We start from the raw sequence: 23,843 nt of genomic DNA on the forward strand, positions 1-23,843 counted from the left end.
TTATTATTATTATTATTATTATTATTATTATTATTATCATTATCATATCATTTGTCATTTTTATTATAATTATTATTATCATCATCATCATCATTATTATTTTTAGTAGCAATAACCGCAGTAGTAATGGTTTTTAATAGTTTTACAGCACATGCGACACTTCTAGGTCATTTCCACGTTATTAAAAAGGAAGACGATGTAGTGATGTTTGTAGTAGTAATGGGTACTTAGTAGTAGTAGTAGTAGTAGTAGTAGTAGTAGTAGTAGTAGTAGTAGTAGTAGTAGTAGTAGTAGTAGTAGTAGTAGTAGTAGTAGTAGTAGTAGTAGTAGTAGTAGTAGTAGTAATTTATTTATCTTCTTTTTTTTTTTGGGGGGGGGGTTGTTTGTTTGTCTTTGTTTTTTTTTTTTTGTTTGTTTGTTTGTTGTTTTGTTTTTTTTGTTTGTTGCCGTTGTTGTTTTGTTTCTTTGGTTGGTTGGCTGTCTGTTTTGTTGTCTTTTTTTGCGGGAGGAAGGGGGGGGGGGCGGGCGTTAGTTGTGGTGAAATGTCAGGCTCTGTCGATGATCTCATTTCTAACGACGATTGTGATATAATAAAGATAACAATGATTTAGCTCATACTAATAGATACCTTTACTATTGCTTATCCTTTTAACCACCCAATCCAATTGTTACTTTATCTAATGTGGAATTTTTAAGAGGACTGATAAAATCCCTCTATCTCGATTATGAATATATGCGTCTTATCGCCTCAAAAACGGTATTAAGTTGCGGTCAACCAAATACCAAAAGAGAGTTTTAAAGTTAAAATAACCAAAAATGTGACATTTTGTTTTATTTGATAAATTTCTTTTGTCACTGTAATAAATAATATAATTCTCTCCAATAAGACATAACAATACTAACTCCATGTCACATAATATGTGATATCTCGTCTCATAGCGTTATTATGTCGATATGAGCCGGGCCCTGAAAACTAACTTTAGAACTAAAGTAATAACTCGTCTTCTTCCTCGTCAAGCTGAAGCTTCTTCGTTGAAGACTAATTGGCAATTGGTTTACCGGAAGCTATCCAAGTTATTCCACAGTCTTATAGTTGAGGGCTGAAACGAGTGAAGATGGCAGTCCACTCTGGATTGTGACAAAATAAATTTACCAGGTTTTCTCTTGCTTGTTGGAGGCCCTTTTAAGATAATTGAAAGTGCGCAGAAAAGCAGCCTCTAATCGCTAAGCACACTACACACCTCTGATAATGAATACGAACTTTGAGACTTTTGAGATGCAATCTTCGCGGGTTCGCGACGGTGCACGAGTGCGGACCGGACTTTGCTGATTGGGTCGATCGTCATAACATAGTAGTGTGATAACCATAAGAGGCTTCTTCGCCATAGCGAAGGGAAATTACCCAGAGTTTCATATCCATAGACATATATTCAATTTCCAATAACTAGTTCACCCCGACATAACACTGTTTTGAGACGATGAGTAACATATATTTTACTACGATTTCAATTTTTAATATCTATGTTAACCCTACATATAATACTATTAAGAGGCGGTAGGTCACATTCACAGATTGACACAGACAAATTATCCAGATATCTTGTACATTGACATCATACTGACATTTTTCTTCTTTCTTCGTTACCTTGAAAGCAATCTAATCTAATGCTGCAATAAAAAGACTTACTAGCAGGTAAGATAATATACTAATGTGTTTCAATTTTAAAATGTGTGTTCTATATTATAGAAACGTATTGCTATTGACATGAAAGAATAAAAGGAAAGAAAAAAAGGGAAATAGTAGGTATTCCAAACCCAAAATTAGATCACTTTATATGATCATTCTAAGTTGTATAGAGCTTGTTGTTCCGATTAACTCACTCAACCCTAACACCGACTATATCCGTAGTTTACCCGGGTTACTTTTACCCCATGCCTATTTATTATTACATTTTTTAAAGACAAATTATAGGCGTAGTATCAAAGCTAATGTTTTTAGTTTTTACATGTTTATGGTAGTTGAATAAAACTGTCTATGTACATTACATGCTCATTTTTATTACATTTTTTCCAATTTTGAAAAGTAGCAAAAATCTCTAGGGTTGAGTGAGTTAAGATGATGTCAAAATCATTTATGTATCTTCATTTTTAAGGAAGTTGAAAAATGAACGAGTGATTTAGTTGGTAAAAGTCTAGTATTAGAAAACAATAATTCTTTTAAAATACGTCATGATAATAACGAGTCATATTATAATTCTTCGGGAGCAAGTAATTCTTCCGAAAATAAGAAATAAACCCAGAGGCACTTCTGTATTTATTAGTCTCTCTCTCTCTCTCTCTCTCTCTCTCTCTCTCTCTCTCTCTCTCTCTCTCTCTCTCTCTCTCTCTCTCTATCTATCTATCTATCTATCTATCTCTATCTATCTATCTATCTCTCTCTCTTTCTCTCTATCTCTATCTCTCTCTCTCTCTCTCTCTCTCTCTCTCTCTCTCTCTCTCTTTGTTTCTGTCTCTCTTGATTTTTCTTTTTGTTTATGATTATGTTCAGAAATGTTTATTTCGACCGTCTTAAGATATGATCAATGTACCGAAAACGCTCGTTCTGTGTTCTCTTGTTAGATTTGAAACCTTTAGATTCTACCCGACCTGCACATACCCGCAGATCTAATAACCGAACGCAGTTGTGGGCTTAATTTCATTTTTTGTATCATAATAATAATAATAATAATAATAATAATAATAATAATAATAATAATAATAATAATAATAATAATAATAATAATAGCAACAACAACAACAACAATAATAAAAAATAATAATTAAAATAATAATAATAATAATAATAATAATATAATAATAATAATAATAATAATAATAATAATAATAATAATAATAATAAAAAAAATAATAATTAAAATAATAATAATAATAATAATAATAATAATCTCTCTCCCTCTCTCTCTCTCTCTCTCTCTCTCTCTCTCTCTCTCTCTCTCTCTCTCTCTCTCTCTCCCTCCCTCTCTCTTTCCATCCCTTCTAATTCCAGTCACCATTGTTCAGTCAGTCAATTGATTTCTACTCGACATTTTGTTGATTTCTTTGATGGCTGTTGGGATGAATGTGTTCTTATGCCTGATGGTACGACATTTAGCTTCCCGGTACCGCGCCCCTGATTTCAGCAGTTCGAACTTTAGACGGAGAGGGTGGTGACGTTGCTGTAAGATGCTTCTTGCCTTGCTTGCCACAGCGTTGTTGTAAATGGAATCAAGGCATGTCGAATTCTATATTATTGATAATTTTTTACGCCATGCACCAGTTAAATCGTGTCTCATCGATCTTTTTGTCTGAGTCACGGAACCGTGAAGTCAGTGATTTCACGGCGGGTCATCTTAATCTTGGGTGCATTCCTTATTATTTTTCATTCTTTGCAACACATAACTGTACACACTCGACATAAACAATTGTTACATTTTAATAGTTGAAATCCAGAGGCGCAGCTGCCTGCTAAGATTTCTACATTAATAAAAAACAATGATAACAATATGGATTAAACAAGCACATTTGTCACAATGAGGAAAATTTTCAAGTATTTCTCCAGTGAGGCGAAGCGCGGAATTCTTTTTCATGGCATGAGGTAAATAACAATATTATTAATAGATTGCTCACAACCAGGAACTCAGAATGGTGAGGACAAATTAATAATCATATCATTTTGATTATGCACCTCTTGTATTTGAAAATTGCGGTTCCTTTGAAGTGTGTGTACAAAAAAATAGTGTACAAAAAAAATATATGGATAAAGAAGTTTAGATTCAATTACATTTCACTTCATCACATTCAAATCCCCCCCCCCCTCAGTGAACATCATTCATGAGTGGAATGTAGGGTAAGGTGGGGGAATTACACACTCTCCGCCAGATCTTCTCAAGGTGGTCAGAAAGAAAAAATACATCTCGACTGCATCCGAGATCGATCCCGGTCCTTTTGCTTGTGAAACGAGTGCTCTACCAACTGAGCTATTGGTAACCTCTTAACTCTCTCCTTACCAGCCATTTTCAGGATTTTCCCCAAAACTTTACACCCAACTAACACAAAAATAGATTTTTTTCTCATTCAAACACAATAGCAGTAAGATCTTGTGATAAATCATTTATTTAGCAAAACATGCTCTACAACACACTGTTCTTTTTCTTTAAATTTTGTGATGTACAAGAGAAATTTGAATTTAAAAAATGTTGGTTGTATCGTAACGAATGTGACGATTTTCCTATACTTGGTAATGAGAGGGTGTCGTGGTCTCAAATGAGTAAAGAGCTACTCGACGATGCATAAAATAAAGATGTGAAGAATAAGGCCCCAGAATTTACCTGTTACTTTAAAATGAAGAACAATTAACGATTTGTTTAAAATGAAATAAAAAGAAAGATGAAATTTAATTAAATGAGATGAATAATGATTATGGCAGTTACAAATAGAAATATTGAGATATTACGTAACTTATGACAATATAATATCAGACGGGTAGGCCTGTGGGATTCCACTTCAAGTTGAGAAGGGTTGTATTTTTCCTCCTACGGCCGGCTCAGGTTTGATCCTTGGTCCTTCGGTGAGTGAACTGGTAAAGGCAAAAGCTCCGGCGTCTTTATGGTGGAAATCAAAATTCATACAAAGTCCCAAAAGATAAAAATCTTTAAATATATATAATGTCAGGAATGGAATGGCTGGCCGTCCGGGCATAAATTATAGAGAGAAGTGAGTGTAGAATATTAGACCTATCAGCTTTTATAACAAGTGGCTACGTGACAGAATGTAGAACGAAAAGTATTCACTAATTTGAGATTAATTCGAGAGAAGGCTATTAAAGGAAAGATTATCTAATATTAGAATGTAAAGTTTTTCTACGCCTACAGAAATATAACTGGAGTGAGATGAATTCAGTTCTTATTAAAATAAAACTTTAATAAAATAAAAGTGAATAATCTTTACCGTGACACCCCCCACCCACGTTAAAAAATATACTCTTTAACCATTATGGGAAAGATAGATTTTACAAACGGAAGTAAATTTAAGATCATGATACTATAGCGTTAATCCATTGTTATGATTTGTGCTACAATTAAATTGTTTATTAACTAGACATGGAAATGTTTACGATAATGTAGGTATGATGAATGGGTGACATTAACAATGAAAGATTGTGATTAAAGTCATTGTGATGAACAATATTGATGGCAATGAAGCATGATTTAAGTCGATGATATGAAGGTAATCTAATGAATGAAATGAATGAAAATGTAAATGAAATATTGATATTTTTATTATTAATCATTAATGGGTGAAAATTCAAAACAACTATAGATAAAGAGAAGATTTCCAAAATCACGAATGGATATGGTATATATATCCAAACAATACTCAATGTTACATTAATTCGGGACATCATGTTTTCAAATAAAATTATCGAAATTGTGCGTTATGATTTGGCATAACTTGCGAGGTAACTAACAGTATGCATAAGAGGTAGTGGTCTTAAATTATACCCTTCTCATGTGTTTACACTAATCGAGAAAGTAGGTCGGTGTGAATATTCTCACGGCCTATAAAGACTGACTGGTAATTTTCTAATAATGACCTGATTTCTCGTTTCTTACATTCGTTTAGTTGAGGATTGATTGTGACATCATCAATTGTACTATTTTTGAGTTACCGTGTTGTGGGGTGTGTTGTAGTTCAACATCATTGCCGTGTGTTTCGATGATTAATCCTACAATTGTAGCTTCAACATGGCTAAATATTTGTTGTGATACTGTGTCTCTATCGAAATATTTTTTTTAGCATATTTGCATCGACTGTCTTTATTGTGTTGTTAATTTGAATCTCGTAATTAACACCAGATCGTACTGCTATTACCTTGAATGGTCCTTTCCATGTGGCCAAAAGTTTACTCGAGTCATCGGGTAAGAGTATTAATACTTTATCACCAATCTCAAATTTTCTTGATTTGCATTCTTACTGACGGAGTCATGTGCTAGTTTACACGTGTCTTCTATTCTGTCTTTCAGGTTTCTCACATATTCGTAAGAAACAATCATTTCTTTACTGTCGTCCTCATTCCCTTTACAATGTCAGCTACTACGTTGATCGGGCCGCGAGGTAATCGTCCATACATCAACTCAAATGGGGAGTAGCCTGTTGATTCTTGGGGTATTTCCCTATATGCAAATAGGATTGCTGGTCAATATCGGTCCCAATCATCTGGTTTTTCTGCTGACACTTTTCTTAACATGTTCTTTAGAGTGCCATTGAATCTCTCACAAAGACCATTTGCTAGGGGGTGGTAGGGAGTTGTGAATGAATGTTGGATCCCCATGAGTTTCATGGTTTCATGCATCATATGTGATGTAAATTGGGGTCCATTGTCCGACAGCATCTCATTTGGTATGCCTATTCTAGTAAAAAGTGTCATCAATTCTTCAGCTATGTGATCCGTTGTAGTTGATTTCAGTGCTATCGCTTCTGGCCACATGGTTGCGTAATCGACTAGTGTTAGTATGTGTGTATGTTTTCTATCTGATTTTGTTAAAGGGCCTATAATGTCGATTGCAACTTTTTGAAAAACTTTTTCAATAACTGGGGTTGTCTCAAATGGTAATCTCGGTATTCTGCCTTTTGCGACTCTTCTTTGGCATGTGTCACACGATTTCACACATTCTCAGACGTCTTCAGTAATTCCGGCCATGTGAAATTCTCGGATATTCTCTTCAATGTGGAAGATCTCCCAAGATGTCCAGAAGTTATTGAATCATGCGCTATTCCAAGGATTTTGTCTCTGTAAAACTCGGCGTGACCAACTGTTTAGCCATTTTGTATATTTTCCTATGTAATCTGAACAGAATATCTTTTTAAATAATGTATTCAACTTTCGATTTCGTCCTTTTGTTTGCAATTTTGATGTCCTTTTTCTGTTCTTCAATGAACGTGTCCCTGTCATAAAATAAATGTGAATAATCTTTACTGTTGCACATGGTTAATTATATTATTATAACTTTATTATTTCAGTTGCAAAAAAAAAGAGAGGTGGAAAATGGCTTTATGGGCACACAGTGCAGTAATGATCTTCCTTCTTATTGCTTTGGAAAAGAGCGAAGCTTATCAGGCGGAAGACCATCAAGCCTTGAAACACAAATTACTTGATCTGGCATCAACGCAGCAAGTAAGATCTCGTGATGTGCAACAACTACGCTTCAACAGCCGTAACGTCACTTCCGTCGTAATGACGCATGGTAACTTTGTAACTGGCTCTAAACTATCGGAACAATGGCGGACGCCCTCATGAAATATTTCTCCGACGACCATAAAAGCGTATCCAGAAGAAAAAAAAAACATTATAAATCTGATCATGTTTTGACTTTTACACATTCAGATCACAAGACATATGAAAAGTTCTTGCCAGCATGAAGAATAAAAAGTACAGATTTTCTTTGTTTAGAACCACGATGGCCGCCGTTTCTGGGCGACGTGACATCAGACTATTGAATGCAATTGGCCGCTAAATTGTGACCCATCATTTCAATTGGGTACCGTGTCTGAATGGGTATTAATGAAGATAATTTAGTTAATGGTCAATAAGACTAGAATTAGGATACTAAAGCTTTTTGAGGGTTTAAAAAAAACAAATCACTTTTTCAATGAAGTCATTTATTTTAACTAAAATTTCACAGGTTAAGCTTAAAATTCAATCACAACCATCCAGTTCTTCCCGTCATAATACCGTTTTGTGATGACTGGTTACGATTAAGATTAAGTATTTTGTATTCACACAGATTTTCACATTGTATTGTCAAACAATTTTACCACCAGATAAGGTCGATTCGGGAAGGTGGCAAAGTAAAGCAGCACTATTTATAACGTGCTGGACACAGTATTATTGTAAACAAACTTTGAATGGTGTGAATTGTCCAGTGCCACACAAAGTATTGTCATAGCAATCGTTCCCCCCCAAAAATCAGTCTTTCTCCACTGTGGATCGGATCGATCAGGAGCTGATCTTGCTGCTATGTGGTCTAGTGGTATGACACTCGCTTTCGGATCGGAAGGTCCTGGGTTCGAGCCTCGCGCTCGGCGCATAGTTGAGTCCTTGGAAAAGGCTCTTTACTCACATTCTCGCACCGTATTCAGGTGTAAAATGAGTACCTGGCCATTAACAGCGTTGTCTCTGTCCAAACAAAATTGTAATATCGCCTAACAGACGTCATGCCTCGTTCTACGTGTTGCTGTTGGTCAGGGACCCCTTGTAAAGCGCTTTGAGCACGTTTAGTGGATATTGCTCTATATAAAAGCTCAAGCTGAAGCTGATGTGTAACCATTACACAACAGAATTTCCTATGTTTTCGAGTTATATGATAGTGATAGCGTCGCCATAATATCTGACACTATCGTGTAGTCCTTCAGAGCTGGATTTATCCCGGTTTCTATAGATAGTTCGAAGATGACGTCACTCAGGCCTTTGTTATTGTTTTTGCCATCCGCGTTTGTGAGTTGTTCTCACTAAACTGTATTAACCTGACTATAAACGTTCATGGTTACACAGAGTTTGTGTGTTGGTCCGTTATACTTCCGGATGGCAATGTTGTGAACTCCTTGGCCAAGCGCATTCTATCTATAGCGTGAAACGAACTATCACCTACTGCTCTTTGGATAGGAAGCTAGTCTATCGCAAAGTACTTTCCGTCAGATCTAACAGACCTGGCTACCCAATCACTGCTTGGGTAACAGGGTTTGGGGGGGGGGGGGGGTGAGAGGGGAGGGGGGTCGGAAAAAAATCCATTTGCTTGTCAAACGATTGCTCTAACAAAATTGCCTGATACTGTTTCAAGTGTATCCATGGCACTGCTCCCAACTACTTGTCATCTCTTCTTTCTATCTACAATCTAATCGCTCTCTCCGCTCATCTACTTCCATGTACTTGCACCGTTTGATTCCTAAGCCGAATTTTTCACGACGTGCTTTCGTATTTTCTGCTAACATGCTCCATCTGTTTGGAATGTTCTTTCAGCAGACACAAGACACCGTAATTCTCTGTCCTCCTTTAAAGTCTCTTTGAAGACAGAGTATTTCCTTTCAGTTTTTTTTTTTGAGTGATTTTATTGATTTTGTTGAATAATAAATATGAACGCACGTGCATATTATGTATAAGCGCTTCCGAGCAGTTTTGGTGGAAAGGGGCGCTATGGAAATTATTATTATTTTTGTTGTTGTTATTATTATTATTATTATTATTATTATTATTATTATTATTATTTTATTATTATTATTATTATTATTATTATTATTATTATTATTATTATTATTATTCAGTAGGTAGTACATCAACATGTTAGCCGTTATCTTGTCTGCAGGTCAAAGAGGACAAACATTATGTACCGTTAAAACAATGGCTGGAACACAAGGGTGTCTACAAGAGCAGCATCAAGCTGAACTTCCACGGCAGGCCAGTGCTGGCAGAGTCCAGACGTTTGATGGACGTATTCGACAACAACATGTTTGCCACTGCATGGGTCACCACCAGTCTGCTAGAGGCGTATAGATACAATCCTAAAACACGTCCTTCTAAGGAACAGATTGGACTAGCCCTGGATGTAAGTCGATGCTCATGAAGACTTTTACATAGAGCATGATAATAAGTTCATTCCGATAACATTTTGTTTCAACATCTTGATCACCAACAACCACCGCTACGACGACGAGGACCACCACCACCACCACTATCACCACCACCACCTTCATCATCATCATCATCATCATCATCATCATCATCATCATCATCATCATCATCATCATCATCATCATCATCACGCTTGAAATTGGATTGTGATGAAATATGAAACTTGGGTAAATTTGTTGAATTATTGAAAGCAATAGACATACATAGTTTTTTATGAGACAAATGCTAAAATATCTCATTATTCTAGTCACAGCGTGGCTCAGCGGTGTGGTCTTCGGTTCATACCCGAAAGGTACCGAGTTCGAATACCAGCTGCGCTGTGCGGCATTGAGCAAGTCACGTCGCCCTCGCTCCGTTTTCGATGTGCGTTACGGCTGACGCCAGGGTTATTCCAGTCTTCCCTTGAAATAGACCCTGAAGACAATATAAAAATGGAATGACTACTTAACTACGCCACTACCACATTATCTCATTCATCTGTGGTGTTTCATTCATCCTGTTTTGTTGATAAAGGGGAAACCCGAAACGTTCATTTGATATGTTTTTGTAATTAAATTGACGCTTACATTCAATTTCACATTATTATCTATTTCTTCGAGCTTCGAGCAGCAACATTTACAATGAATTATGGGAATTTTTCATTCTAATTTTAAATAACTTCCGCCACCTGGTTTACCCATAATCTTTCCGATTTTCAGCCAATGGGTCATGCTTATATTATTTGAATTACTTTCTAGGTCATCCAAGCACATCGAAACAGAAATGTGAACCATCCAAGCTCAACATTTGCGTTCTGGCAACAACGATTCAATAAAACAGTCGCTTTCTGGGCGAGCTCACCTACCAACCTCCTATCAGCATTCCAAGCTTTGGATGACTTGCCGCTGAATTTCATTGAGGATATCTTGAAAGACATGGGTTTAGCCAAGTTGGCTAAAATATTGGAAGACATAAAAGGCAACGAGTGAGTCAGGTGAATGTTAACCCTCTCCTTACCACCTATAGATAGTATGCAGATGACGTCATTCAGGCCTTTGTTATTGTTTTTGCCATCCGCGTTTGTGAGTTGTTCTCACTAAACTGTATTAACCAGACTATAAAAGTTCATGGTTACACAGAGTTTGTGTGATGGTCCGTTATACTTCCGGATGGCAATGTTGTGAACTTCTTGGCCAAGAAGTTCACAACATTGCCATCCGGAAGTATAACGGACCATCACACAACTTCTTGGCCAAGAAGTTCACAACATTGCCATCCGGAAGTATAACGGACCATCACACAAACTCTGTATAACCATGAACTTTTATAGTCTGGTTAATACAGTTTAGTGAGAACAACTCACAAACGCGGATGGCAAAAACAATAACAAAGGCCTGAGTGACGTCATCTTCGAACAATCTATAGAAAAATCGTCACATTCGTTACGATACAACCAACATTTTTCTTATTCAAATTTCTTTTGTACATCATAACATTTAAAGAAAATGAACAGTGTGTTGTAGAGTAAAAGAAATTATGTATGACAAGAACTTTACTGCCATTGTGTTTGAGTGATAAAAATATTTTTTTTTGTGTTAGCTGGATGTGACGTTTTGGGGAAAATCCTGAAAATGGCGGTAAGGAGAGAGTTAAGCTAGAGCTGAGAGATTTTTATGTCGGAGAATAAATCCAATTATTGTAGTTAAACATAATATATTTAATGGGTCAATTTAACTTGGTTGCTGCATTATTTTGAACAGAAGATTTCATGTTATTGTCTTTCATTGCGTCTAAACGATAGGTATCTATGGCGGGGTTGTTTAGATGCTTTAAAAAAGATTAAAAAAAAAAAAAAAAAAAAAAGATTAAAAAAAAATAAACCAAAAGACTTTTAAAAAAAAATAAACAAAACAAAATAAAATAAACACAAAATAAATTAATTAAAAAAAAAAAAAAACACACAAAAAAAATTAAAATTAAAAAAAAAAAACACTCAAAACCATGAGAATTGGTTAAGTTTTTTTAGTTTTATTGTGGAGAATGAATCTTAATCTGACGGACACAAATATTTCTACATTTCCGGTCGTTTTAACTTTAAAATCTCTTATTTGGCATCTGGGTAACCCTGACATAATATATTGATTTGAGACGATGGGTCATATAAAAAATCCACTCATAAAGGGATGCTTTTTAAATAAGCTGAATTTTAAAACAGGTTGAAATTACGTATTATTCTGTGGTTCTATGGAAAAAAGCATCTCGTGTTAAAATTCTGGCACTGAAAACCCGCCCTTCAAAAATATCAATAGATTAATACGACATTCATCTTGCCAAAACAAACAAACAAACAAACAAAAGCAAAACAAAAACAACAAACAAAAAAAAAACAAAAGAAAAAACAACTACCAACCGGTGTTTCTTTTTTTTAAAGGAACCTGCCGAAACCCAGTCCCATGTTCACTCCCAATGATGTACACTTCCCTGAGTCCCAGGTTCACTCCCCACTGCTGCCTATTTCCCATAACATTGTCAGGTTTCGGCGGGTTTCGTAAAAAAAAAGAAACACCCCTCTCAACTGCCCTAACAGAGATTCGAATTCGTGACCTGTCATTCAATTCCAAAGCGAGCACGCAAACGCATAATTTGGTAGCGCTGTTTATCAACGATTCGAGTCCTAATATTTTACTATTACAAGTTTAATTCAGACACCTCCTTCCACTATGTGGCATGCCCAGTTTTGAGAGACATGAATTAAATACGTTCACGAATGCACAAGAGCAGATAAAAAAGCCTACATAAATCATATTATATCATATCATATCATATCATATCATATCATATCATATCATATCATATCATATCATATCATATCGTATCGTATCATATCATATCATATCGTATCGTATCGTATCGTATCGTATCATATCATATCATATCATGTCATATCGTATCGTATCGTATCGTATCGTATCGTATCGTATCATATCACATCATATCAATAATGTTACTATTTTCCGGGGACACGTTCCTCCAAGCATTTCACATCCCGCCCGATTTCGACGACACTTTTGTAAACCTTGGTCTTGGTGCTCTCTTGTCTGATCTAAAAGACGATTATTCGCCATCTTGGATCAAGTGGTCCAAGGACAACATAAATATCACGTCAGGTAATTGATATAGATAGTAGTAATATGGTTCGGCTACACTTCTATGTTCAAGGAATCAATCCAGGTTCGGAAGTCATCATCACATTTGTTGATGGTTTCAAATCCCCCTTCCAGTTTTGTCTCTGGCCAATCTAGTACGAATTAATATAGATAGAATGATGTTGACTTCACTCGGGTCTTTCTTATCGTTTTTTGCCATCCACGTTTATGAGTAATTCTCAATTAACTGTATTACCAAGATTATAAAAGTGATTACTCCATGGTTACAGCGAGTTTTGTGTGTTGGTCCGTTATACTTCCAGATGGCAATGTTGTGAGCTTCTTAGCCAAGCGCATACTATCTATAACTTTCAGTTTTCTGATCGAGTTGTTAAAACAGAAATTAAGACAAAGTGCCCGTGGTGGACCACACCAGGAACTTCTCTCGGGATGTTTTGACAGTTTGTATTCCCCCAAAAAGATATTGACATTGATCTACGTATAATTATGTGCGCTAAGTGGTCTAGTGGTATAACACTCGCTTTCGGAATGGAAGGTCCCGGGTTCGAGCCTCGTTCGGCGTATAGTTGAGTCCTTGGATAAAAGGCTCTTTCTCACATTCTCTTACCGTACTCAGGTGTAAAATGAGTACCTGGCCCTTAACAGTGTTGTCTCTGTCTGGGAAAAAAAGTTGTAATATCGCCTAACAGGCGTCATGTCCCGTCCTACATGTTACGTGTTCCTGTTAAGTAGCGACCCTTTGTAAAGCGCTTTGAGCACGTTTAGGGGATATCGCATTATATAAAAGCTCAATTTTTTTTCTAATATAAAAAATATAAGAATGCTATTGTCTTTTGAGATGCAAAAATAATAAAAATTATGGTTCAGACTGCTTTAGATGGGGAGGTGGGGGGGGGGGGGGGGGTCAATTTTTAAAAAGGAGAACAGGCAGTTGATGAAACTAATTATGTTTTGGTTAATCTCCATATATAACTCTGCTAAACGTGACACTATGTGTTGTTGTCTAATTCCACTATATCACTTTGATAGAGGACCCGCCATCGCGCTCTCCACCTGCCCGCCTTCCTTCATCCGTTTCCTGTTTTTTTTCACTTTTTAAAATATTAAATGGAGTTGAAAGTCCGTTTATTTCAAAACCACGTAAAAAATTGATCTTTATATAGCGCAATATCCACTAAATGTGCTCAAAGCGCTTTACAAGGGGTCCCTGGTCAACAGCAACATTTAGCATGTAGGACGGGACATGACTAATCGCTTTGTGGCGATGTCAAATATTGCTTGTTTAATTTTTTTTTATTTTTTTTTTCGGATATTTTAATTTTCAAAATATTTATTCCTTTATATAGCTTTGTATGCTCTCAAGAAATACGCCTACAGACCATTTTCCAAAGATCCCGATGCTAATGCTATTGACCCGAGGACCTATTTCTACATACGTGGATTTTTGGATAAGGCGTCAAAGTCAGGCCAAAGTATTGCTCTAGTGACCACTTGGGTAGGTTATTATTTAAACTACAATTATTAAAACGAATACAGAAGCCTTCTTCTCAGCATCGAGTTGCCACTGATCGGGATTAGGTGCTATAGAATAATGATGCTACTACTACTACTACTACTACTACTACTACTACTACTACTACTACTACTACTACTACTACTACTACTACTACTACTACTACTACTACTACTACTACTACTACTACTACTACTACTACTACAACTACTACTACTACTACTACTACTACTACTACCACTACTACTACTACTACTACTACTACTACTACTACTACTACTACTACTACTACTACTACTACTACTACTACTACTACTACTACTACTAAGCTTATTATTATTATTATCATTATTATTATTATTATTATTATTATTATTATTATTATTATCATTATTATTATTATTATTATCATCATTATTAGTAAATACTATACAAAGTGAAATTGAAAAGTTTGTACTTTAAATTTCTAATTATTGCTTCTTTCTGCCAGAGTGAAAGTGAAATTGAAAAGTTTGTACTTCAAATTTCTAATTATTGCTTCTTTCTGCCAGAGTGAAAGTGAAAGTGAAAACTGTACAATTAAAAATTCTATTTCCTGCTTCTTTCTGTCAGATTCAGGATATAAAAGAGCTCCGATCACAATATTATAAGGGCGTTGCCATGCCATTTCAAATCAACAATGTGGACATCACCGTGGCAGCCAACACCATATATGGATTGACGTCATCAGTTTTATCTGGAATCTTCCAACAGAACATTTTTGATGATGCTGACATCGCTGTGAGTAATGTAATGCGTTAAAACATGCGATTGAATGTTGTGGTCAACAGTAGGAAATTTAAGAGTTTGGAAACTTTCCATGCTGTAATAAATAATGACCATCATCATCATCATCATCATCATCATCATCATCATCATCATCATCATCATCATCATTATCATCATCATCATCATCATCATCATCATCATCATCATCATCATCATAAACGACAACAACAACAACAACAAATAATAATAACTACAACAACAACAACAACAACAAAATCACCACCAGCAGCATCAGCACTACCAGCACCGCCACCACAACTACCACCACCAGCTATACTACCTAGTCCTCCTTATCCGCCAACACTTCCATTTCCTCCCATTTCTTTCCTTTCATTAGAATCCCATAAATCTCTCCTTTCATGTAGAATCTATCTATAGGCGAGATCTTGATACCCACCTCCCCCCCCCCCCCCCCCCATTACCCGAGCACAGATTAGATAGAATGAATTAAGTTGGCGTCATTCAGTTCTTTGTTATTGTTTTTAGACCGCTAGTTGATTGGGTGATTATCATTAAAAATCCTCTTTATAAACTATAAATGCTTACTGTTATACATAATGTGTTGGCACGATTGATCTGGCGGGTAGAATTGATGAGCATTCTATTTATACGCATACCATCACTTGAGATAAATGAGCCTGATTCACAGCTAATCCATTCCTTCTCAACTTAAAATCTTCTCTACTCCGCTTCTCTTGATCTTTTCCTTCTCGTAAACATTTAGGCAAGTGGCAACTTCATCCTTTACAATGTTGGTAATACAATGTATCATATCTAAAAATTGAGCTTTAAAATTCAGCTTTATATAGCGCAATATCCACTAAATGTGCTCAAAGCTCTTTACAAGGGGTCACTGGTCAACAGCAACATTTAAGTGGAGGACGGGACATGACGCCTGTTAGGCGATATTACAATTTTTCGGACAAAGACAACGTTGTTAACGGCCAGGTACTCATTTTACACCTGAGCACGGTGAGAGACTGTGAGTAAAGAGCCTTTTCCAAGGACTCAACTATGCGCCGAACGAGGCTCGAACCGAGGACCTTCCGATCCGAAAACGAGTGTCATACCACTAGACCACATATCTTAGATGATATTCATAATACGACAACAGATCCCTATGTGGATGTGATTTTTATTATCTAGAAAATATTCTGTTCCATAGCAAATCTACCTAAATACATCCTCCCTGATTGCCTACATGATCAACAATAACATCACGGACAGACCTGATTTGGCCTTGACCTACTATCCATCTCAGATGGAATTTGATTGGTTTGTGTCAAGAACCGTGGCGGAAATGGATACATATATCATCAATAAACCACTGCCACACGCGGTAAGTATTCAGCTTTTAAAGTGCATCATATATTATTGTAGTCATTAGATTCAATAGTCTGATGTCACATCGCCCAGCACGGCGGCCATCGTGGTTCTAACCAAAGAAAATCGGTACTTTTTATTATTCATGCTGGCTAGAACTTTTCATATGTCTTGTGCTCAGAATGTGTAAAAGTCAAAACATGATCAGATTTATAATGGTTTTTTTCCCCTCTCGATACGCTTTTATGCTCGTCGGAGAAATATTGCACAAGGGCGCCCGCCATTGTTCCGATAGTTTAGAGCCAATTACTAAGTTACCATGCGTCATTATGAGGGGAAAAAAACATTATAAATCTGATCATGTTTTGACGTTAACACATTCTGATCACAAGACATATGAAAAGTTCTAGCCAGCATGAAGAATAAAAAGTACCGATTTTCTTTGTTTAGAACCACGATGGGCGCCGTTGCAGGGCGGCGTGACATCAGACTATTGAATCCAATTATGATTGTAAACGGAGGTAAAACAATTCGGTTTGAACCCACTGTCATTCTCTTAAAGAAAAAAAAAAGAAAAGTTTAGGACTACTTAGAGCAGTTCCAACGTTCAAAGGAACTGTAATATAAGTCTGTCGATTAAATACATTATTCTGCTTTGTCAAATTGACAGGTTCTGAAAAAAGTGCACTCTATTTTGACCTCGGCATTGAAGGGGAAAATGACTCGGCATATTTTGGCCAACGCCAAGAAAGACGACAGAGGAGCCACCTACTTCGACGATTTTCTCGGGAATGGGGACGAGACTCTTGACAACAGGCCTTTGGTACGCACGAGTGTTTGTGTGTGTGTTTATTGATTGTTTGCTTCTCTCGTTAGAATCAATCTTTTGAACGCCTCACTTCTAATGTGCGGCTATGTGGTCTTGTGGTATGACACTCGCTTTCGGATCGGAAGGTCCTGAGTTCGAGCCTCGCTCGGCGCATAGTTGAGTTCTTGGAAAAAACTCTTTACTCACATTCTCTCACCGTACTCGAGTGTAAAATAAGTACCTGACGGTTAACAGCGTTGTCACTGTCCGAAAAAACTGTAATATCGCCTAACAGGCGTCATGTTTCGTTCTACATGTTACGTGTTGCTGTTGGTCAGGGACCCCTTGTAAAGCGCTTTGAGCACATTTAATGGAAATTGCGCTATATAAAAGCTCAATAATGTATCAAGATCTCATAATGTAAATTGAAAGAAAAAAAAATTTGACATTTTGTGTGACGCAAAATCCAATATGCTCAAGGCGTTACAAGGGGTTTCATGCCATCAGGAACACTAAACATCAGCCTGAACTAAAAATTGTGAAGATCTTACTTCTTAACACGAAGGCCAATACGTAGCTACTGTTAACCTTTTCGTTAGACAGATGCTGTCTTGTTTAATAACTGCATGCAAAATAAAAATTAATTGCATTCGTTTGCTTTTAGTACACGTGAGTGGGGATATGAATTTATTGTGAATTTGATTCCGGATACCATCCCTCTAAATGGAGATTTATGGGATGTTGTTGTTGTTGTTCTTGTTGTTGTTGATGATGATGGTGATGATGATGATGATGATGATGATGGTGGTGGTGGTGGTGGTGGTGGTGGTGGTGGTAGTGGTGGTCATGATGATGATGATGATGATGATGATGATGATGATGATGATGATGATGATGATGATAATTATGATGATGATAATGATGATGATGATGATGATGATGATGATTATGATGATGATGATGATGATGATGATGATGATGATGATGATGATGATGATGATGATGATGATGATGATGATGAAGAAGAAGAAGATGGTGGTGGTGATGATGATGATGATGATGATGATGACGACGATAGTTTTATCATTCCCACGTTCCCAAAATCCGTGTAAAAATATTTAAAGAATTACCAGTTCTTTTCTATTCATGTTTGATAGAATCGGGCAGAGGACAGAATCTTCACCACTTCCATGGCGGTAAACGCCTTGCTGTACACCTGGAGTATTCGCTCCAATCATGGCAATAAATCTTCCTGCATTTGGAAATCTGGTGAGTCAAGGGGATAGTAAATCCTGTAGAAAATCGTAAAAGTATCGATATTTTGTGTGGAAGAGTAGCGTCCCTTGATTAGACGTCACCGGCGAAGAAGTTATTAGAGAGAGAACGTCATTATGGTTCGCGCATGCGTCTCTCGTCCTCGCTTCCTGTGAAACCGCGCGGTTAGTTAAATAGTTTCTCCGCGATCTTTAAGTTGGCGTTCTCTCTGTAAGGTGACGTCCAATCAAGGGACGCTACTCTTCCACTAATCTCATTCCCTATTAGCTCATATGGTTGATAACATGGCTCCATAGTGAAAGGACAAATTCGGAAAAAGTCTGTTATTATTCTGCCCTTTCTGTCCTCTCTGTCCACCTAGCTCAGGGGCGTGGCTCTATTGGTTCAAATGGTGCCTGACACCACATCCATGTTTTTAAAATGGATAACGGCATTTTTTTAAATATATAAAACTGAGAAATGGTATATATCGCCTTTTATCAACAGTGCGAAACAGACTCCCTTTCTGTCATAACGCCTTCTATCCACGCTTTGCTCCCAATTCACACAGTCCGTTGATGACTGTCAGCGACTGTGTACCATGGCTGAGCGAGTGACTGGATTTCCCCACTCAAACGATTGCAAGGAGCGGATTTTTGCTGGCACCATTTAAGGCTATTACTATAATGTACTATAATGTTGCCACATTGAAAACCTGGCTCGAATTTTTACCATCTTCACATACGAGAAAAATCCCGCCTCAGGTGCCGAGAAATTTTTGCTCCAACTCTGTTGGACTGGGGAAAATAGCTAATGTTGGTCATTTACGTCCTATTCATAGTATGGTAAATTCGACCATCTTTATTATTATCGAAATCACGATTGTTAACAAGTTCATTTGTTTCTCTCTCTGTGTCGTGATTATTGTATATATTAATTTATTATTATTATTATTATTATTATTATTATTATTATTATTATTATTATTATTATTATCATTATCATTATCATCATCATCATCATCATCATCATCATCATCATCATCATCATCATCATCATTATTATTATTATTATTATTATTATTGCTGCAAAAATTAATATGAAGGAATGTGAACGAGTTAAGTCAAACATTTCTTGATAGTGATGCTATATGCTAAATGCATGATCTTCGCGTGAATATGCGTGTTTGACTTTGTGTGTGTGTGTGTGTGTGTGCGCGTTCATCTCACACACACACACACACACAGATAGGTAGATAGATAGATAGATAGATAGATAGATAGAGAGAGAGAGAGAGAGAGAGAGAGAGAGAGAGAGAGAGAGAGAGAGATCTTGTATGGTGTCATGTTTGATTTCCGAAGTGGAATGGGGCTGTTTCATGACTACAGTACTCTTTTAATAGGCCATGGGCTGTTTACATTCTTACGCTTTGTAAGTTTTGAAATTACCCTTTGTTCGATTGACATTCAATGTCTGCATGTGTCCCTTTAGCCATTTCCCTCAGTGTCCAAACTCCAATCAATATATTCGTTCGTGATTTATATAAACAAACTATTGAAAAGATTTGCAGGAATAGAAACATCACCATGCAAATTTACTTTACAAGTATGTACGTTTTTTTTCCTTTCTTTTATATTTACACATGTAGCATGTGTAAGTCATTTTCGTCTGGCACCACTTTATACTGTAAGCATGCCACGCCGCTGCCTAGCATTGACTGGGTAGTTGAGTCTATTGCATAATTCGGAAACTACCTTGCAAACAATCTTATAGCATCCAGTCTTGAGGGTAGCAAAGACCTGTTACTGTCTCTTTAACCCAACAGAAAACTGATTCAAACCCCCAGTCCATATGCCTTAAAGATCAACAAAACTGGCAAGAGCAACGTTAAATGATATATATATATATATATATATATATATATATATATATATATATATATATATATATATATATATATATATATATATATATATATCATATTCTTCCATCAGAGGAGAAATTCTACAGACTGAGGAAGGTTTATTGAAAAAAAAATTGTAGAATGCTGTCAAATTGTGTTGCATTGGAACCCCCCCCCCCCCCTACCCAACTTATCCCAACTATTTTCCTTGTCAACTAAATTTCTTTCGTTGCTCTGTCAGATAACACTTTTTACTACATAAACCTTAGTCATGGCATTTATTCAGCTTTAAAAGTAGCAAAACCGTACACTTTTATCAACACGGTCAGAATAACATGTGGGCCATCTGCTATCCTCAGACGTATCCGAAGATGTCAAATCCCTCGTTGACTCGTCAATCCAGTGGCTGAGTGACCACACTCTTGATGGTAACTATGATCCTTGGAATGCCTTCTTCTCCGGTTCTGTCAAAGGAATGACGGTAAAAGCTCGAGAAGAAATGAGTTAAATAATAAGAATTATGCGATCCTCAAAATTAACTATGTGGTATTGTGGTATGACACTCGTATCCGGATCTGATGGTCCAGGGTTTGAGTATCGCTCTGAACAATGCATAGATGTGTCCTTGGAAAAGCCTCTTTGCACACACTCTCTCACAGTTATCAGGTGTAAAATGAGCACCTAACTGGCCATTAGGAGCGTTGTCAAGTCCAACAGGTTAAGTGTTGCTGTGAGCTAAGGATCCTCTGCAAAGCGCTTTGAACACGTTTAGTGGATATTGTGCTATATAAATGCTCAAGATTTTTCTTATTGTTTTTGCTTTTAAAGATTTCATTTTACCCTATTTTTGCTTTTAAAAAATACAACCCAAAACAAATACCAAAAAAAAAAGAACGTAACAAAACACCGACACAACCCCCAACCCCACCCCCATACAAAACAACAACAAAATAACAAGAACAAAACAAAAACAAAAAACAAAAACAAAAACAGTTGGGCATATCGCTTAATTAAAATATATTTGCCTTTAACCATTCCACTGAAACACACCGTTTTGGATCACGCTATTTATTATCCTTAACTTTTTATTCATAGGTTTTTGATTGAAATAATGCTATTAAAAAATGAACAGATGCACGATGTATGTATAATAATGATTTTAGCAGTTACGTGTTGTTGATTTTTTTTTTTAATCCACTAGACACTTCCATTTTGGTACCCATTCAATCTGTACGAACATCTGAACGGAACAAAAGTGAGTGATTGGACCAAATTTCCTAAAAATGCGGACCGCCTGGCCATGAGTGGATACGTGCCCAAGTCTGAGTATGACGTCATGATATCCCAGAAACATTTCGGAGTACAGACCCCCTTGGTCTTTCATGGTTACAACGACAAGAGTTCATCATGGTTTCCATTTTGGTCTTCAGAGGCGTATACCTATTCCACAGTCTTGGTGGCCCTTTCCCGTTATGATTGCGTGCAGTTAAACATGTCGTATGAAAATGAAACGTGTTCTTTAGTATGAATTAAATTGGTATCTGTTCTTCTTTTAATCCATTGCTTCAATATTCTTTAACAAGATCACTCGTTATCCAACAATCGTTAATTTCTGGAACATGTAGGCAACCTTCAATGTTCTATTTTCATGTCAATATCGCTATTTCTTCACTTTTTGATGAAATTATGAAATATAGCTGTCAATGCAAACACACAGGCTCACATACACACAAATACACAAACACACACACACACACACGAATACACAAACACACAAAATTTTATAGATGCCAACAACAAAAAAAGTTACTTTATGCGACATTACATTACATGGAAAAGTCTCAAATTTTTCAACAGTGCTTTCTTCACCCAAGGTCTTTCAAACTTTGATGAAATATTTCTGATACCAAGTACCATATTCATGATTGGTACCTTCCAATGTGAACGAAATAAAAAAATATTCAAAAATAATTCATTGATTTATTTTATATAATTAGATGCGGTATCAGCAACCTAAAGGCGCAATGAATTTATCTATAGATAGAATGCGCTTGGCCAAGGAGTTCACAACATTGCCATCCGGAAGTATAACGGACCAACACACAAACTCTGTGTAACCATGAACTTTTATAGTCTGGTTAATACAGTTTAGTGAGAACAACTCACAAACGCGGATGGCAAAAACAATAACAAAGGCCTGAGTGACGTCATCTGCATACTATCTATAAGAATTTTTTTTAAAGTGAATGTTTATATTCATGAAGTGCCATATTATTTGCAATAGTTGGAGCTATTGTACTTTTTTGTGTGAATAAAATGAGAAACTTTCTCTTATTTAGCCTGTAATTAAGTTATTTTCCTCTTTTTTGTTTGTTTGTTTTAAACAAATGGAATTCCTTTTATTCGTCCTTGAGGGGGAATTTGTCTCTTGGATCTATTCCAAGGAAAGACTGGTGTAACCAGGCGTCGGTCACAGTTCAGTGCAGCGACGCAGTGTTTGGTTGGTTGGCTGGGGCTTTTGGGGGGTGTGGGGGTATGGATGGAGTTTTCGTTAATCAGTTGGTAAAGGTTGTGTTATGCGTGTTGGACTATGTAGGGGTGTAACGGATGTCAAAGGTGTCAAAATTTGTAATTATGTTTTTTTCCCACTGTATAAAATATTATTTATTCATTCTCCTCATTGAAACATACCTCAACCCAAAGTTTCATATTTTTTACATTAGATTCAATTTTCAAAATTCAGTATCTAATATATTGACGTAATACTGTTTTGAGACATTTGGTCACATATTGAGAATTGGGATTTACAATGAAGACTGACAGTGATTCTGAAGCTACACCTTATTATATTTACGTCCTCCTCCTCCTCCTCATCCTCCTCCTCCTCCCCCTCTCTCTTTTCTTTTTAACTCCTCTTGTTCTCTCTCTCTCTCTCTCTCTCTCTCTCTCTCTCTCTCCCTCTTTATCTATCTATTTACTATCTATCTATCTATCTATCTATCTATCTATCTATCTATCTATCTATCTATCTATCTAGTCTGTCTGTCTATCTATCTATCTATCTATCTATCTATCTATCTATCTATCTATCTATCCTTCTATCTATCTATCTATCTATCTATCTATCTATCTATCCTTCTATCTATCTATCTATCTATCTATCTATCTATCTATCTATCTATCTATCTATCTATCTATCTATCTATCTATCTATCTATCCTTCTATCTATCTATCTATCTATCTTTAACTCTCTCCTTGCTAGACATTTTCAGATTTCCCCCCAAAACATCACACCCACCGAACACAAAAAATAAATAAAAATTCTACTCAAGCAAAAAGAAAC

The 23,843-nt window shown here is 36.4% G+C and overlaps 1 protein-coding gene across 2 annotated transcripts; it reads left to right on the forward strand.

The window, feature by feature from the left end:
• The first annotated feature begins 1,561 nt into the window (after positions 1 to 1,561).
• Positions 1,562 to 22,845, forward strand: LOC144967085 (uncharacterized). 2 transcript variants are annotated; one of them, XM_078903909.1, is made up of 12 exons: positions 1,562 to 1,693; positions 7,060 to 7,213; positions 9,399 to 9,638; positions 10,462 to 10,688; positions 12,722 to 12,870; positions 14,217 to 14,365; positions 14,996 to 15,163; positions 16,377 to 16,550; positions 17,205 to 17,357; positions 18,500 to 18,611; positions 20,859 to 20,980; positions 21,701 to 22,845. In XM_078903909.1, the coding sequence occupies exons 2-12, from the start codon at positions 7,085 to 7,087 to the stop codon at positions 22,025 to 22,027; spliced, it is 1,950 nt and encodes a 649-aa protein (XP_078760035.1). In that variant the 5' UTR covers positions 1,562 to 1,693; positions 7,060 to 7,084; the 3' UTR covers positions 22,028 to 22,845. The 2 variants fall into 2 exon arrangements, with proteins under 2 accessions (XP_078760035.1, XP_078760036.1); XM_078903910.1 differs by lacking the exons at positions 1,562 to 1,693; positions 7,060 to 7,213 and adding an exon at positions 3,257 to 3,634.
• Positions 22,846 to 23,843: the final 998 nt, after the last annotated feature.

This window comes from Berghia stephanieae, chromosome 3 (assembly GCF_034508935.2).
Source record: "Berghia stephanieae isolate SIO BIC M18660-M18661 chromosome 3, UCSD_Bste_1.3, whole genome shotgun sequence".
Lineage (NCBI taxonomy): Eukaryota > Metazoa > Mollusca > Gastropoda > Nudibranchia > Aeolidiidae > Berghia > Berghia stephanieae.